The 17,767-nt window shown below is 33.8% G+C and overlaps 1 protein-coding gene across 1 annotated transcript in view; it reads left to right on the forward strand.

Moving 5' to 3' along the window:
- Positions 1-5,074, forward strand: part of Hdac9 (histone deacetylase 9) — an 861,354-nt gene extending 856,280 nt beyond the window's left edge. Inside the window, exon 28 of the mRNA XM_071613675.1 lies at positions 4,835-5,074. Coding sequence (XP_071469776.1) covers positions 4,835-4,874 — 40 coding nt within the window. The 3' untranslated portion in view covers positions 4,875-5,074. The remainder of the gene's footprint in view (positions 1-4,834) is intronic.
- Positions 5,075-17,767: the final 12,693 nt, after the last annotated feature.

A 17,767-nucleotide genomic window follows, 5' to 3' on the forward strand; every position in this document is an offset into this window, starting at 1 on the left:
GTATTGGCTCTCATTTTGTTTTTGATTCCTGCATGCCTTTGTGATTTGATCCTTATATACATATCCAGATCACACATTCAGGTGTGGCATTGTAGTTTAAACTAAGAATAATTTGGGAAATTCTATCCTTTGCTAAAATTCTTGTTCTATTCTTGATTTATATTACTTCTAAAGAGCTATAAAATCATCCCAACATATGTTTATGAACATTTCATAAAGTTTTTATGGAATGTCTACTAGGTATATAAAATGGTTAGAGCAGGGAGACAAAAAGAAAAGTGAAATGAGAGAAATGAGAGAAAGAACATAAAATATAATTCATAAAGCACATAAGGACAAAACAGTACAGTATAAAATGAGTTCATGAACACTGGAAAGAGCAAATTAAAGAAACCTGCAGGACAGACACATATCATAGCACATACTTATGAGAGTCCTTTGATTCTCTTTTTATTCTGCATTGTGTGGTTTGCTGGAAGACAAATCCTTTAAAGAGATGCCCAAACTCATTAGTAATCAAAGAAATGCAAATTTGAACAAGTTTTATTTTATGTACATTAGATGGTAAACAGAAGATAATAAGGTCAGTGTAGAGTCACTGGAGCTCCTGTACTAGGAAGTTCACTACAGCTCTGTTCATGATGGTACAGTGTTAGTCAAGCCCTGTGTCCATTTTTGGGAAAATGAGTAGTTAAAATGTGAGCAGGGATTCAATAAGAATAGAGATTTTTGTCTGTTTTGTTCACTGCTGTCTTCCCAATGCCTGAAAGAGGTCCAGGGCACAAAGTGAACATTCTATGTCTATTTCAAGAGTCTATGGAAAGATCTGGGGGCAATGGCACACACCTGTGATCCCAGCTATTCAGGGGGCTGAGGCAGGAAGATCACAAGTTTGAGGCTAGCCTTAGTAGTTTAGCAAGAACCCTGTCTCAAAATAGAATTAAAAGTGTTAGGGATGTAGACCAGAGGCAGAGCACTCCTGGGTTCAATCTGCAGTACTTCAGGTAAGCAAGAGAAATCAGTAGACCAGTAGTCTGGGTAGTGCTAGCATTGCAGTTGTGGGGCTGTGAAACCTTCCCATATATAGGAAGATGAACTATGGCAGTATGCTAGATAACAATTTAACACCATTTAGTGTACAATAAAATATTTGACCCAGTAATCTTGCTCTTGGAAATGTATACCAAGATATCCTCATCTGGAGTCATTGTAGTTCATGTGCTAGGAGACTGACCACAGCTTTATTCATGATGGCTATAGTGTTAGAGTCAAGCCCTATGTCCATTACTGTGAGAATGGATAGTTAAAATATGAATGCAAACCACTGGGATGCCATGTAGTAGTTAGTAGCTACAGATTAAATAAATATGAATGATGCATCTAACAAATATAGTATTGAGTAAATTAAGAACAGAAATGATGCATGTGTGTATAAAGATGAAATTTACATAAAGTAAAAAGATATGCCATAAAACAGTAATATATAGCTTTAAAGAACACAAATAATTTATGCAACAAGCATCAGATTGCTTGTCTTTGAGGAGGAAAAATGAAATGCAGGGATTAAATTAAATAAACATAATAAGAGGAAATATGTCCTACCAAATAACAATCTTAGTATGGATTAACAAATATTTTTTTTAAATCATAGAAAATTAAATATCAATTTAAGGGAAAATATAGGAATTTAATTTTATGCTTTATCTTTCTATCCTTATCTTTCCTTCCTGCTTTTACCTTTGTAAACTAACTTAATCTATGATTGCTGAACTGACTGGATCTTTCCCTTTATTGTAAAAATAATCTTTTGCTCTTCATTGATAGAGAACTGTCTGTGTTCCCTGTGAGGCAGGCTTGTAGTAGTAGAAGTTTTTGTCTTTCAATTAGTTAAACTCTTGTACTAAAATTTATCTTTGGTGGGTTTACTTTACAGCTATCTCTGAGCTTACTGTCTCTACCTCCCTGCTTGTAAGGGAACTTAAGTTCAAAGACGTAGAAATTGCATGTCTTCCCTTCCTCCATCCTTTTCCATGACTGTGTTTTTATTAATCAAGGTAAACTGAGCATAGCTCTATGGATGAGTAAAGTGGGAATCCCCCCCACACATTTCCAGAGCATTGCTTCTCACTTCCCCCCCCAAAAACAGCCATTAAAGAGACAGAGATCCTTCACTAACTCACTTTCCACGTGTTTCTTTAAAAACATGAAAACATAGGAAATATTTATGTAGAGACAAGTAGTAAGAAAAGATCATGCCTCTTGCACTGAGAGCTATGAATAAAAGACAGGAGATTCTACAAATTTTTGCAATGGGAGATACATGTAATGCAATTATTCTGTAATTATTTAACATTGTATGATCCATTAGCACGCTCTCTTTCATTAACTTATTGGATTCCCACACCCTTAAGGGCAAGTAAGGGGTTATTATTTCCATTTTGAAGAGAAAATAGATAATCTAGATAATCTAGAGACACTGACTCTTGCTCAAAGTTAAATTGTAGAAAGTGACAGAGCTGGAACTTGAAGATAGATCATCTACCGTTATATATGAGCTATTTTCCAACCTGCTATGTATAAATGCATCTAGCTGCAAGACATGAAAGAATTGGTCAGTTGTGTGGATGTGGATGTGATTCGGTAAAAGGTGTGCAACAGTAAATGGACTACCTTCAAGACAGAAGTTAGTAGGAAATCATTTTAAAGGTTAGGGACAAAGAAATATCTGATAGAAGGGTTTTCTACTTGCAAGTCTCTGTGATCCAACAGAAGAGGCTCAGTTTTCACCAGTGAGTGACAAAAATTGTAGACACCCTGCCCACACCCTCAAAAACAAGGTTGGACCTGTGAGGAATGCACAGATTCTGCACCAGAAAGAGAGATCCTTTACGTGGGTGACCCTTGGGATATTTCCTGCATCCCATTCTCTGTGGAATTCCAAGTCCTGTATGTGGGGGAAAAAATTATCTCACTGTGGCTTTGGTTAGATTTAGGACAATTCAGTTTGCATTAGAGTATTCAGTTTGAGTATTCTACAAGTTCTTTGTCCACATATTCTCAGATGTAAATAAATTTGTATATTTACACATAAATTTGTTTCAAAATTTAAATGTTAAATTTTTCTTCTTGGAGTGCTGATCAGTTTAGATAGAAAGGATTTTAATTAAGTATGACTCATTTAGCTAGCTTTAATCTTGGTATAAGTGTTTATACCAAGTCTAAACACTTTCTCACAGCCTCTGTATCCTGAACATTCTTGGACAGGGTATAACTTCCTCAGAAATGACTTTTTTCTTTTTTTTCTTCTTTTTTCTTTTTTTTTTTTTAGTACTCTTCACAGACTATTTTAGAACTTTTTTCTATTTGCTAACATTAAATGATGAATATCTTTTGTTTCTCATTCTTTAAAGGATGTGTTAAAATCTTTTTTATTACCACTCCATGGATAATATCTTACTTTCATTGTTTTAAATATATAATAAAAAATGCTCAGCTAAAATAGCAACTGCTTTATTTAAAGATGCATTGAAATCTTGGAACTTTTTCTTTATAAATCTGAAAAATAACATGGCTAACTAGTTCATTTGTCTTCATAAACAGCTGTGTTTCAAACATAGCATTTTTCCTAATATGAAAGTGATTCATTATACAACATTGGCAAGAAGATAAACACTATGAAAAGAAAATGAAAACCGCGTACCTATTATCCCACCAGCTAGAAAGAACCAACGTACAAATAGTGAGTTCTCCTCTGGTAGGACAGGCATGACACTGTGTGTCATGTATCTGTGTGTCACTCTACTCGATTTAATGCAAATTGTAGATGATGAAGAGATGAATCCACACATCAAATAACTAATGTCTCATAACGTTTGTTATTTACATCCTTCTCTATTTATTATTATTTTTTTAGCCTTCACTAATACCGTAAGGAACATCTTTTCCCTCTGATTTATGCCTGAAACCATAGCTTCACAGAAGTGTAGTTACAACATTAGTAATCGCAACATTTGCAAATTACAGAGCTCAGACTCAAACTCAGTTCTCCCGGCATCTCAAATCCCAGTAATCCAACTTCCCCCCACAATCCAACTACCTCATGTATTTGGATTCCTGCTACAATTTGTTCTTTTGACTAAATTAAAAATCATTCTAAAAGTTTGCCTTTAAACACCCTCAGAGTGTTACTAAATTAAGGCTAAATCTGAAGTATAAATTTTCAAGCAATTAGTTTTGGTTTTGCCCGAGCAGAACACCCCACAGATGATGCCGAATAAAAACTATTTACACACTACCATAGTGCATTTCTTATAAAATGTTGGTTCTGTAGCAGCGATTTGCTAATCAAATTCAGAATTTGATTTGAAATGCCTCCGGCAGGCAGCCAACCCAGTTATGAAAGAACAGAAGCAAAAACCAGAGCCCTGGTGAGTCTCCTTCGGAAGCTAGCTAGGTCCTTAGCTCTCATTAGCAAACTGGTTCCATAGGAAATCACTGCAATTGCTCCTAAAATAAAATATTGTAGTTAATTTTTGCAATAAATTATTGGACTGTACTAGACACAAAACATGTACATTTTGGAATCTAGAGTTATAAAATATCCTGACATGTTTTAATATAAACAGGAACATTTCCAATGATTGCTTGGATCCAAAATGTTTTTCCACTTGACATTTGTTTATACTTCCTAGGAAAGAAACTCTATTTATGGATAACTGAATAACACAAATAAACATCAGAGAGAGCTGAAAAATCAGCTTTGATTATGCATGAAAATCTACAATGTCATTGTGTACTCTTATGCCGTATTCTGATTGCCTGTTTATTTTTACAGAACTGCTGGTGAGCCCATGGAAGAGGAGCCAGCCTTGTGAAGTGCCAAGTCTCCCCCAATATTTCCTGTGTGTGACATCATTGTGTATGCCCCCACCCCAGCACCCTCAGACATGTCTTGTCTGCTGCCTGGGTGGCACAGATTCGATAGAACATAAACACTGGGCACAAAATTCTGAACAGCAGCTTCACTTGTTCTTTGGATGGACTTGAAAGGGCATTAAAGATTCCTGAAACGTAACTGCTGTGATTCTAAAGTTACAGTAAACCACGATTGGAAGAAACTGCTTCCAGCGCGCTTTTATTACGCTGGGTGACCCACTCCCAGACAAAGTATGAACTAGAAACATCCATTACCATATTAGATATTGTTAATTTCAGAAGCTGTAACAGCCAGTGAAATTTAGGGCAAAAACCTGAAACATACTCATTCCTAACATTCTGATCAGTTTTTTTATTGGGTAAATTTTGTCAGTCTTAAATTGTTTCCAGGATTTGCTTTCAGTCTTGAACGGGTAGCAATTCCAGACAGATCGCCGTGGGCCGTGGTTCTTCTTCTTTTTTTTTTTTTTAGTTTTGTTTTTGTGTTTTGCCTTCGTTTTAACACATGGTTCAACTCTTCCTAGCAAGAGTTCAAGATGGAGGACCTGGGGTGAGGCTTTTCTCAGTGGAATCAACCATGCTGTATCTCAAAGTCCACATGCCAAAGGAAACTCACATATGTATGTAATGGTGCAATATTTTATGTCTTTTTTTTTTTTTTTTTTTTTTTTTGAGGAAAATTACCCTACTTCCCTAGCATCCCTCTCCTGGTTCTCAGGCAGGGACGATTTGCAATTTTGTAGAGGATGAGGTCTCCCTCCCCGCATACCTTCCTTGTCTTGATGACAGTGGTTCTAAAGGTATGTTCCCTTGAAGATTTGCAGTCTTTGAAAAAAAGCACATGACTTTTCAAAGATGGTCTTAATTTGTTCCAAAGCTATCAAGAATTTATTCTCTCACCTTTCCTTTTCTGCCCTCCATTGCTTCATCTTCTTCTTTTTGTTCCCCCTTACCTTTTATCCTTCCTTCTTTTAGAAATACTGGCAATTACTCATAATCTCCCCTATTCCTCAGGGGCTTTGAGTTTTTCCATTTATTTTGTTTACTTTTCAGATTAACACTATTGCATTATCTGATTGTGTTCTTTTAGCTTTGAGACTGTTGAAGCAAGATGGCTTAAACAATGTCACTGAATGTTCTAGATTTGGAAATGTGTTAATGAAGGCACTGTTAATGAAGGAACTGAGTTAACCTAGAAGCTGTGCCTTCGTGTGAAAACAAACACAAAATTTAACCTTTGCACATGTTGCCTTAGTTGCAAAGGTTTAAAACAAAGGACACTTATTTCTGAGATTCAAAGAAATTTACTAAATATAAATAAGCAGGTTATCCCTACCTCTGAAAATTCTATTTCAATGTGTAACTCAAACACCTAAGGACACCAAGGTAGAATACCTCGCATATTTAATACCTGACAATACTTTCAAAAGAGTTGATGTTTCTTTTTACATATTTTCCTAACTCAACGGATATATTAAAGCCATAAGTGAAGATTGTCATGCTTTTATTCAGAAATCTGAAAGAAACCTTAATTAAAACAAGGTTTTAGGAAAGGCCATGATATGAAAGATATGGAACAATATGGTTTTAGTTAGAGAGGACTCTAACCTGTAAATCAAAGATGAAAGATTTCACTCAAGTAGAATTATATAACTCTCTTTTGTTATACAGTCAGACCATATTTTCATGCATTTGGTTTTTTTAGGATTACCATTTTAATTTTAAAGACTTTTATTACATATACAAAAATGGCTCAATACTTGGTTTAACATCTTAGAAATTTGAGCTACCCTTTGAAATAGGAAATCTGAAATGGAATGTAACTTAGTATTAGGTAGAAATGACTTTCATTGCACAAGGGTTAGGTCAGTCAACTCATAAGAGCAATGAATTTCTTGTAAATTTCATTTTCTTGATATTTTCAGAGAAATTTATCCCAATTATATTTGCTAGCTCTTATTAATGTGTAGTAATTTCTTGAAGAAATTTACTTAAAGAAAACCAAACAGGGAAGCCAAAGGCTTAAAAAAGAAACCTTTTCCCTTAAAAAAGAAAACAAACAAACAAAACCACCATTTATATCACATTTTAATTAGAAACATAATTGTGAAGTTTTAAAAGCAACTTTGTAATTATAAATCCCCCGTTATTACCTTTCAGTCCTCCCAAATATTTTTTTTTAGATGTTGAAATAGAAATTCAAACAGTGTAGCACATTCATACTAATTTACTGATGTTTCTTTCCTCCAACAAGATAGCCACGTACTTCTGCTGAGCCACCAATTTGATAAAGACAACTCACTAGGACATGGCCATGGTCGATGAGATTTAAAACATGACATGTTGAGTTAATCACACATCCTTCCAGGTGACACTGTGCCCAGTTGGTTGCAGTTAGAATCATTAGGATACCGGGATAAACTGTGGAGAAGATTAATCACAGCTGAATGCAGTTGTAAGAACAGAGCTCCAGTGCTTTTTGATTATACTATTACAAGATGGACCATAGCCCTGAGGGACAGAATGGAGCCTTTTGAGAATATCAACCTTTTTGTTTGAAATAGACCAGCAGTTTTTGAACAGGCACTTCACTTGCTCTAGTTTTCTTCACTTACACATTTAATTTTTATAGTTTTCTTCACTTACACATTTAATTTTTATCATTCACAATGGCTCCCAATGACAGGGTGGTAGAAGAGTGGCGCCCTGAGCATTACCAATTATCCTGGTCCATATTTTAAATGATAATCACATTCTTTCAAGTCTTATGATCTCTCTTACATAGTAAATAAAAAGAATAATTTAGGGGAAATTTACTAGTAAACAATGCTATGAGTTTAATGAGATTTCATAATAGATACAGAAAGAAAACAAGAAAATTAATTTTCTCAATCATATAGCATAATTTGGAGGGGTATGTTAAACTGATAAATAGTTTTATTCAAGTAGTGGGCAAACTGAATCTCTATTGAAAACAGGAGTTATCATTTAGTAAATGAGAATATTTAAAATGAAATATTTTAAAATATTTTAACAGATTTACATATTGATAATGGAGACAGAAGTCAGCTTTTGGAGAAAACATATTTATTTTAAAAACAAACTTCTACAATTTGCATTTCCTATTTCCTAGGAACATAATTTTGCCTTTGGTTTGGAATATAACCCTATGGGATACGCTCAGGCATCACTGACAACATGGTAACCTTGGAAAACAGTGCTTCTTCTCCCACAAAGACTTCAGAAAACACAGGACTAGTGTCTCCTGATAGTTCAGTCCTGTTTTATTTCTGGAGATCAATCAAAAAGCCTTGTGGATTTTCTGGGTTTCTTTATAGACTCCATATGAAAGTAAAATAGAAGGATCATGTGGAAAGTCTCTCGGGCGAAAATTCCTCTTTAATAAGCAAATATATGTTTATATGCCCAGCATTTATGTTTAGGACAATTTATTTAAATATTTTTTACTATTTATCTTCTGAAAATTTACTCTCAATTTTTCTCACTGGAGATAAGTATTGCAATCTAACAGCCCCAGAAGAAACAAAGCAGATTTTCTGTGTTAAAAGAGATTTATTCTGAGCTTGACATAACCATTCTTTCAGAGTTTGACATTGTCATTCCTAGTGGTATCTATCTTTACATACTTTTCCCGCTTTAGGAATGAATTCACTTGCCTGCTGAGACAATAAGAATTGGGTGGGGAGAAGTAGGGAACAACACATCTGTTAGACCATTTCCATAAAGGGAACATTTTCACCTCCAAAAGAAATGAAAACCAGAAGACCTATCCTAAGAGGTGAAGGCATTTTATTGTTGTCTTCAAAACTGATCTTCTTCATGGTCATGATCACCATCAAATTTCTTGTGTTCCCAAAGGACACAATTATATTTGGTCTTCAGTATTTTGTACTACTTACTTCCTTTTAATAGAAGTATTATTAATTATTTTATCACCTTAATCAACACCATCACTAAAATATATATAAGTGCCTATTTACAGTTTCTATTTTGGGGCATATTTATATTGAAAATCATAGACCTGGCCTCCTAACCAGAACAGCTTGCTTTGATCCATCACATGTTGCGTGAAGCAGAGCATGATTTTCACATGGCCAGAGGACAACCACTTCAGTGAACACAGTATACACACACAACACCGTAGAACTCGGTTTCCCCAAACCAACTGCAGTTCATTTTTCCTATGATATTCGTGGCTGGTTTTATATAATGCATTAAGCAACAACTAAGTCAGTTATCAATATGTTGGAAATAGTTAGGTTAAACAAACATTAGACTATTGATCTGGAGCTGCTTGGAGTTGATCCCTGTGACAAAGTATTAGAGTTATAACAATTTTTCAAAGCATCTTAATTCTCAAACTGGAACAGTTAACAAATACACAGTGAATTCACTCTACAGTGCCAATCTTTTTAACCAATACTTTCCTTTCTTCCTTTCTCTGTTCTCCTGCTTTCCTGCCAGTTCCAAATTGCCGTGTCTAAACAATCAGAATAATTTCTGAAATCTCTACTTTGTGTTTTCTAAGCAGAAACATCCTTGACAGCTTCTTTTCCAAGACTCCACAGGACATGCTTTCCTTCATGCCATTATATGTAAAAACTAAAGCTAGTCATCTTTATCATTCTTTTTGATCTCTTCCTTTTCCAGAACCACTTAACTTTTTTTTTTTTTCAAAATAAGATAAATAAAATTACTGTGTTTGAGTCTGTAGTTTGGGACTTGGCACTTTATTTTATTAATTCAGAATTTGCTTTTTGCTTCAAAGATAGTTTTCTACCATTCTTACTACTATCCAATTATGTTGTGCTGTTATTACATCCAAGTTGTACATATAATTTCCTTGCCCTTTGGAAGATGTCTTTGTGAGACAAACCCACATGCATAAACTTCCACCTGAAGAAAAACACGGCAAAAGAAGCAGTTTTAAATCCGTATATCTTGGAAGTAAAAGAATGCCAGATTCTTCAATGAAGATAGGAGTTCCTTTATTTTCTTGTTTGGGCCTTAGGCAAGTTACAACATCCAATAGAATAAGGAGAGGCAAATGTTTTCTGGGACATTGTGGTCATATCCTTTAGCCTTCATTGTGGTGCCCGATCTTGAAGATGGCATTTTGTAATAATTGATAGAATGATTGCAGCAATATCTGCCTATTGGTCTTATTAACTTAAAATTGAATAGAAATGGAATTTTAAAAAAAACTCTAAAAATTCTTATTCTATAATCTGAGGAGTTGACTGCAGATAAAAATCTTCATCTGCTTTTCCTAAATTGTGAGATTCTCAAACTCTTTCTGGATCGTTGATGTCAGAATCTATCCACAGGACAGCTAGGTTATAGGAAATTGCCTTTTCAGTAGTTTCTGGGGAAAACCAGCATACTGTAAAACATAAATAGCCATTTTGTAGGTTAGAGATTTGACAGTTTATGTCATTAGAAAGCAAATATCCTGATATTTTGAAATCAGGTGGGCAGGTCAGGCAGGAAACCAATATTTATTGCTTTTGTGATTAAACACTCTAGACCAGGCTTACTGATCTGTGTGCCAATAATCTGGAGTTTCTGGATTAGTGTAAAATTAAAGTGTCTTTTCTATTGTGGTCTGATATCTGTCTTTGTAATAAGATCAGTTTGTTGTCCTCTGTATGCCAGTGGTTTTGCCCTTAATTTTTTTTTGGCTAGCATTCACCAAGATCTGACATTCAGAGATGCTGAGAAAAATATATGTTGCCAAACTTCTTTTCTTAAAATTGTGCTGCCAGTGGTGTTTTCCCAGATGTGCAAAATAATTATCTAATTAAGGATTAATACCTAATAACAATACTATTGTTGAACATGCTCATGGAATGTTCACCTTCTTTCTGATTCTTTTTTTTGTATTTGAAAACACAGTTGTGTGTTCCAAATTATTGATGTTGTTAATGTCACGATTCTTCTTCTTCTTCAAAAAATGAAATATGCCCTATTGTCTTGTGTTTTCTACTGAATTAGATTTTCCTCTAGTCCTATGTGAATAAAAGCTATTTGAAATAAAACTGTTCTTATTTTCCTACATCCTAGATGACTACCATTAGATTCTGCATACCAGATATTTGAAAAATATATGTTGAATAAATAAAATATTAATTATGACTTATCTTGACATATACTGTTCCACTTTCTAAAAATGAAAAGATTGACTTGCAAATAAATCTTCCTTATAATGAAATGAGAGCTCACAAAAAAAGAAAGAAAATTGAAAGAGAGTTGCTGGTTTGAATGTAGTTTGCTGGTCAAGATAAAGAATAATAAGATTTAACATAGATTAAGCACCAACCATGTGCCTGTTATTCTATTAAACACTGACCAGAATTCTACTTCACCACACTTGAACTCTATACCATGTGTGTTAATACTTGCAAATTCCAATGAGGATACCATGCATCAAATAAGTTTAACTCACTCATCTATTGCAGACTGTGAAGAGACAGGATTTGATCTTCATCTATGTCTATCTAGCTTTAAAGTCTGTCCTCTTTCCAAATGGCATAAATTATATGTCAAAGATGGCATACTAAAGATATTTTAACCAAAAACTACAATTAACCTTTAGAATAGACTGTATGCTCAATCTCTGCTAACCTTAACATTTTATTGAATTACTATCTTAAATGGGTCTAGTAATTGTGGCTAGGTTTGTACAGTAAGTACAAGTTACAAAACGATTCTTTCTTTCCTGATTTCAACATCTTTTTAAAATCTAGCCAGTAACTCTAAGATGTCTTTGAAACACATACTCCAAAAACTCTTGAAATTTATTCCAAAACCAATACATAGTTTTGTATTTTATAACCCCCTGCAATGTTTAACATTCTAAAGCATAATTGTTTCCAATGGACAATGGTTTGGGTTCCTTTTAGGAAAAGATAGTAATATTTTGTCTAACAGAAAGTAAACCTGAGATGGAGTGAGTGAGTAGAGTCTGTTTCAATGGTAAACACCTTTGGTTTAATCAGATTTGTCAAATGGCAAATGTTACTTCATGGTTCTTTGTTTATTTTAAGTTTCCATGGTGAAAAGAAAGCAACTTCAACAGCAGAGTATAAGTAGAAAAATAAGAATGAATGTCAAACTGTTCCTTTTAAAAGAGTAGATTATAATTGAAAATAGAAGTCTAATGAATTTCTATCATTAACTTAACACTTTCATGGTGCTTTACAATTATTGAACTCACAGTCCTTACAAATATTGGAATTACTCCTGGGCTTTCCAATATCAATGGGTTGTGCTCATTCTTACAGCCCTCCAGGTTGACCGTCAATGGATCATTCCTAACACATCTTAATAAGTACTTTGGAAAAGATTTATCTAGTCTTTTAAACGTTATAACAATCGGGAAGCAAGATTCAAGATAAGAGGTGAATAAATTTCTTTTTAATATTTAAAAATTGGAGAAATTAAGAGAATAGAAAAGATTGCATTCACCTCACATTAAGTTAAATTTGAAGTTCTTAGTGGATCTAGAAAAGACACTGTGAACTCCATGTCAAAAGTTTACACAGTACATTTAAAATATGATATAATTCCCTGTGCATTTTTTCCAATGTTGATTTGTTTCCAAAACAATAAGATTTAAAAATTAGTACATAATAAATAAAATCAACTTAATGATACAATAAAATGATTATTTTAATAACAATTTAATTATATACTTATGAAGATTTATTCTTAACTGAATGTAGACATATGTGGATATAAAATCCACATAAAAAGAGGTAATTTCCTTTAAGAATGTATTTTAGTGCATTATTTTACTTTTTTTCTCCTTTGCTAAATGTATTTTGTTTCAGTTGTTCTACTTATTATAAAATTAAAAATATTAATAATTATTTAACACTTATCTTTTGCTCTAATTTATATCTCACCATAATCCTCTGAGAGGAGTAATATAATACATGAAAAAAATTGAAACTTTATGTCAGAACAAGGCTCATCTTCTTTTTAAATTCTTTTAAAAATCTTTTAGATGACATAAAAATTATATATACTTATGGGAAATGAAGTGATGATTCAATGCATGAATACATTGTACAATATTCAAATCAGAGTAAGCATATCTACCTTATCATAAATTTATTATTTCTTTGTGATGAAAACATTTAAAATCCTTCCCTTTAGCTTCTATGTATTTTGAAATATACAGTACATTATTGTTACCAGTAGTTGCCCTACTATGCAAAAGAACATGAAATATCTTTTTTTTTTCCAACTATAACTTACTATCCATTGACCACCTTTTACCAAATCTCCCTTTCCCTGCTCTCCTAGTATTCTATTTTCAACTTTTGTGGTGTCAACTTTATTCGGTTCTACATACAAGTAAGATCATGTGGTATTTATTTTTCTGTGTTTGGTTTATTTCATTTAACATAATGTTTTCCATTTCAGTCCATGTTGTTGCAAATGATAGGGTTTTATCCTTTTTTTTTTTTTAAGCTTAACAGCATCCCATTGTGTATAAGTACCACATTTTTTAATCCATTCATCAGTTCATGGAAACCTAGTTTGTTTACATTTCTTGGATATTTGTTTTATTTCATTTTTGGTACTAGGGATTGAACTCAGGGGCACTTGACCACTGAGCCACATCCCCAGCCCTATTTTGTATTTTATTTAGAGACAGGGTCTCACTGAGTTGCTTAGTGCCTCACTTTTGCTGAGGCTGGCTTTGAATTCTCGATCTTTCTGCTTCAGGCTTTCAAGCCATTGGAATTTCAGGTGTGTGCCACCACTGCTGGTTCTTGGTTATTTTGACTAGTGTTGCATTAAACATAAGCATGCACGTGCTTTTTTTTTTTTTTTTTTTTGGTGAGGGAGGGCTGGTACTAGAGATTGAACCCAGATGGGCTTAGATGTCTAGCCACATCCCCAGTAATTGTTAAATTTTATTTTGAGACAGGGTCTCACCAAGTTGCTTAGGGCCTTGCTAATTTGCTAAGGCTCTCTTTGAATTTAGGATTCTCCTGCCTCAGCCTCCTGAGTTGCTGGGATTACAGGCATGCACTACCATACCAGGCCAGATGTCTCTTTGAGAGATACTGATTTGAGATACTGATTTCATTTCCTTTAGATATAAACCCAGTATTATAATTGCTGGATCATGTGGAAGTTCTAATTTTAATGTTTTGAGAAACTACCATTACTATTTTCCATGATGACTTACATAGAGTCCATTTTCTTTACTGGTGTCCAAACTAGTATATTCAATGAAAGCAGATAGTGTTGAAACTTAGAAATGTCGATATTAATTTTGTAGAAATCCCTAAAAATCTCCCTAGAAATTTCTCCATAAATTCTAGTCACTTGCTTTTCTTTCATTATTTTTAAAATAACAACTAATAATGATTTCTTTCAAGTCCCAATAATCAAGTTCTGCGATAACCATTTCTAATTCTCTCCATTTGCCCTTTTATACAACATAATTTCTGACCTCTTACTTTTTACAACACTGATCTTAAATAAAGCAGTACTTTCAATTCCTTCATCAGATTCCAAAGCCTGAGAGAATGTAGTACCCTCATCAGACATGAAGTTAGAGGTTGTTTCTGTGCCACTAAAACAATGCTTTCATTTTGAAATAAATTCTCCATTTTAAAAGTCTGCTTACTCTTAACCAGATGCATTCTAATAATCACCTACCCTTATTCTTTCTTTTTTTTTTTTTGTTTTTTAGTTACATACATGTCCATCTCTTCCACTAAACTAAATTTAACCCAAAGCCACAGAAGTCAAAATCTCTGCTTTATAATTATTTTCTATTTATAAAGGACTGACAAATGCTATGAAATAGTTCCTTCTTGTAACTACACCTTTTAAATTCAATGGGAAGTGAATGGAAAAATATATGGAGCCCCATATAAGAATCTAACAGAGTTTTACAAATTTGTGTGTGTGTGTGTGTGTGTGTGTGTGTGTAAGATCAACCAAGTCAGGCATTTAGTTCTTTAAGAAATAGTGCTTTAAGAATTAAAAGCAGCTAAGAAGCCAGTAGGGTGGCACATGCCTGTAATCCCAGTGACTTAGGAGGCTGAGGCAGGAGGATTGTGAGTTCAAAGCCAACCTTAGCAACAGTGAGGTGCTGAGCAATTCAGTGAGACCCTGTCTCTAAATAAAATACAAAACAGGGCTGAGGATGTGACTCAGTGGTCAAGTATCTCTGAATTCAATCCCCAGTACCCAAAAAAAAGAACAAAAGATGCAACTAAGAACACAACTCTTGCTTACTTACACCATAAAATATTTAAGTTTGGTAAATACATGGTCAGAATATTTCCAGAGAAGAAAATTCTAGCCTCAGAATCCAGACTTTGGTTTCCAGCCTTATTTCTATAATGCCCTAGTTTGTGACATTTGATAAGTCTTTTATCTTCTTTAGTTTTCCCATTTAATGATAATTATACATTAAATTTCTACTATTTTAGTGATAACTTATATTATTAAAATGCTGCCTACACATGAAACTCCAATGTGTTAATCATGTCTCTTCCACTCTCCTCTTGCAGAATATGAGAATCTTCAATTTTGTACTGTTGCCCACACATCATTGTTTAGTATTCATTTCCCTTGTTTTGTAAGCCTTGACAGTTATTGTTGTGTACAAATGACTATTAATATATTTTATTTATAATAACAAAAAATAATAAGTCAGTAACTATGAAGATTTTGTCATGTTAGGTAATTTATTTGCTTGGTAACTTTGCTCACCCCAGTTTTTTTTTTTTCTTTCAGGCTGAGAATAATTAACTTACTCCTATTTTGCCTGTTTAGAATATATTTATTTATTATGCTCATTCTTTAATGATATTATGGATGGTATAGAATTCTGCACTACCAATGATTTTTTTTCAACCCTATGATAACCTTATCTTATTATCGAATTTATGCCTTGACATCGCCAAGATGTCTTCAAATGCCTAATTGTTGCTCCTTTGAATGTTATCTATGTTTTGTTCTTCCTCTCTGAAATATCTATTCAGATATTCTTCATGAGCAGCTGAGATCTTTTTTATATTCAACCTGCAAGAGATCTAATGAGTTTCCTAAATCTCAAGATTTAATCCTTTCCTCTGGTCTGGAAAATTCTAGTTACTTATGTTTGACAATAGCTCTTACAATCTCCTATTCCTTTCTTTACTAATAATTATTAGACATAACTTTTATTAGACACATAAAAGTCCTCACTGTACCTTTGTTGGTAAATTTGAATTTTATATTTTCCATTACATTGCCATTTCATGCTGGCATTTCAGCAATTTCCTTTCATTGTTCAGGTCTAATTGTATGCATTTTTATCCTATAAATTTTAACTTTCAAGAATTTCTTCATTCTTTTTTAACAGCATACTCATTTTTTCAGTATTCCATTATTCTAGTGTCTTATTATCTTACTGCTTGGATTTTGTCTTTAATATTTTTATAAATTTTCTACACATTCCTATTTGAATTCTCTTTGATCTAAATACTCAAGTACTTACTTTTTATTAATTTACTCTAATTGTTTTTAAATTCTGAACTCATTTTCAGTAAGATTTTCATCAATGGAATTCCCTGTTATCTAGATTAAGGACATATTCCTCTCAGGCAATTTTGCTTTTCCATTTGACAGAGACATTCCCGTAGTTTTACCACCTACAACAATTTTAATGCTCATCTTTCTGTTTATGGATTCTCTGACCACATGACTAATGTGAATTAACATCACAAAACTTGGTCTAGACTTAACAGTTCTCAGGAGAAATATTTTGCCCCACCCAGTTTCCAGGAAGAAACAGCCACCTATTTGTTGTGATTCCATTGTTTGCTGGCAGATTTTTCTTGAGTCTATCCCAACACTTAGGGGACAGCCTTTCAAGGATCCTGGGTTAATTATGAACATGTGTGACAGGCTTGGTTTCTCAGTTCCAATTCTCTATTTTAAGAAGTTTCAAGTATTCATCTCCTTTTCTGCACAAAAAACAGAGATCCTTGGGTTACACAGACTGCCATTCCTCCCAACCTCTTTAAACCAACAATAGCATCAGTGCTCCATCTGCCACTTTCTTTTCCATTGCCTTCTTCCTTTTTGGTGCATGGATGTTTTTCTAATTTAAATAAATATAGCTGCACATTTAAAAGAAAATTCTGTCCAGCTGCCCTTGAACCTAATGTCAAGAGTGTTGCAGTTTATAAGATCCTTGATATGGACATTGTTGGAAGTGGATTTTGGTTCCTTCTATGAAATGAGAGAATTGAATACCTTAACTCTATAGTCCCTTTAGTTCTGATAGTCTGAGTTCTTCATATGCATGAAATTGACACTTCAGTTTCTGAAACTACTCAGAATTCCATTACTGAAGAGCACTCCTCCGCCGGGATAATGAGCAACCAGTGCTATAACAGTTTTTAATAAAACAAATGTGAGTGAAGTGTTTTTAGGCTGCTTCAAGACAGAAATCAAAAGGTAAAAACAGATAGACCATCTACAGAGATCTAATTACTTGATGTTTACTTCAACCTCTGAAAATTACCTCTAATAATGGAGTGCTGGTAGTCCTTTCTTTCAGTGTATGTGCTTAATCTTACTGTTGGCAGCAAATGAAAAGAGGAAGGAATACTAGTGAGTGCCACTTGTTTGAAACTCAGAAATGAGGATAGGATTACAGGAGCATCATTTTCTTCTCTCTCAAAACATGACAGGAAAACAGATACCAATTACATGTTGGAGGGTGAAAGACATGGGCTAATGTTTGGCAGGACGTACAAAGCTGAGGTTTCATTTCTTTGCTCTCTAG

The sequence above is a fragment of the Marmota flaviventris genome, chromosome 1, assembly GCF_047511675.1.
Source record: "Marmota flaviventris isolate mMarFla1 chromosome 1, mMarFla1.hap1, whole genome shotgun sequence".
NCBI lineage: Eukaryota > Metazoa > Chordata > Mammalia > Rodentia > Sciuridae > Marmota > Marmota flaviventris.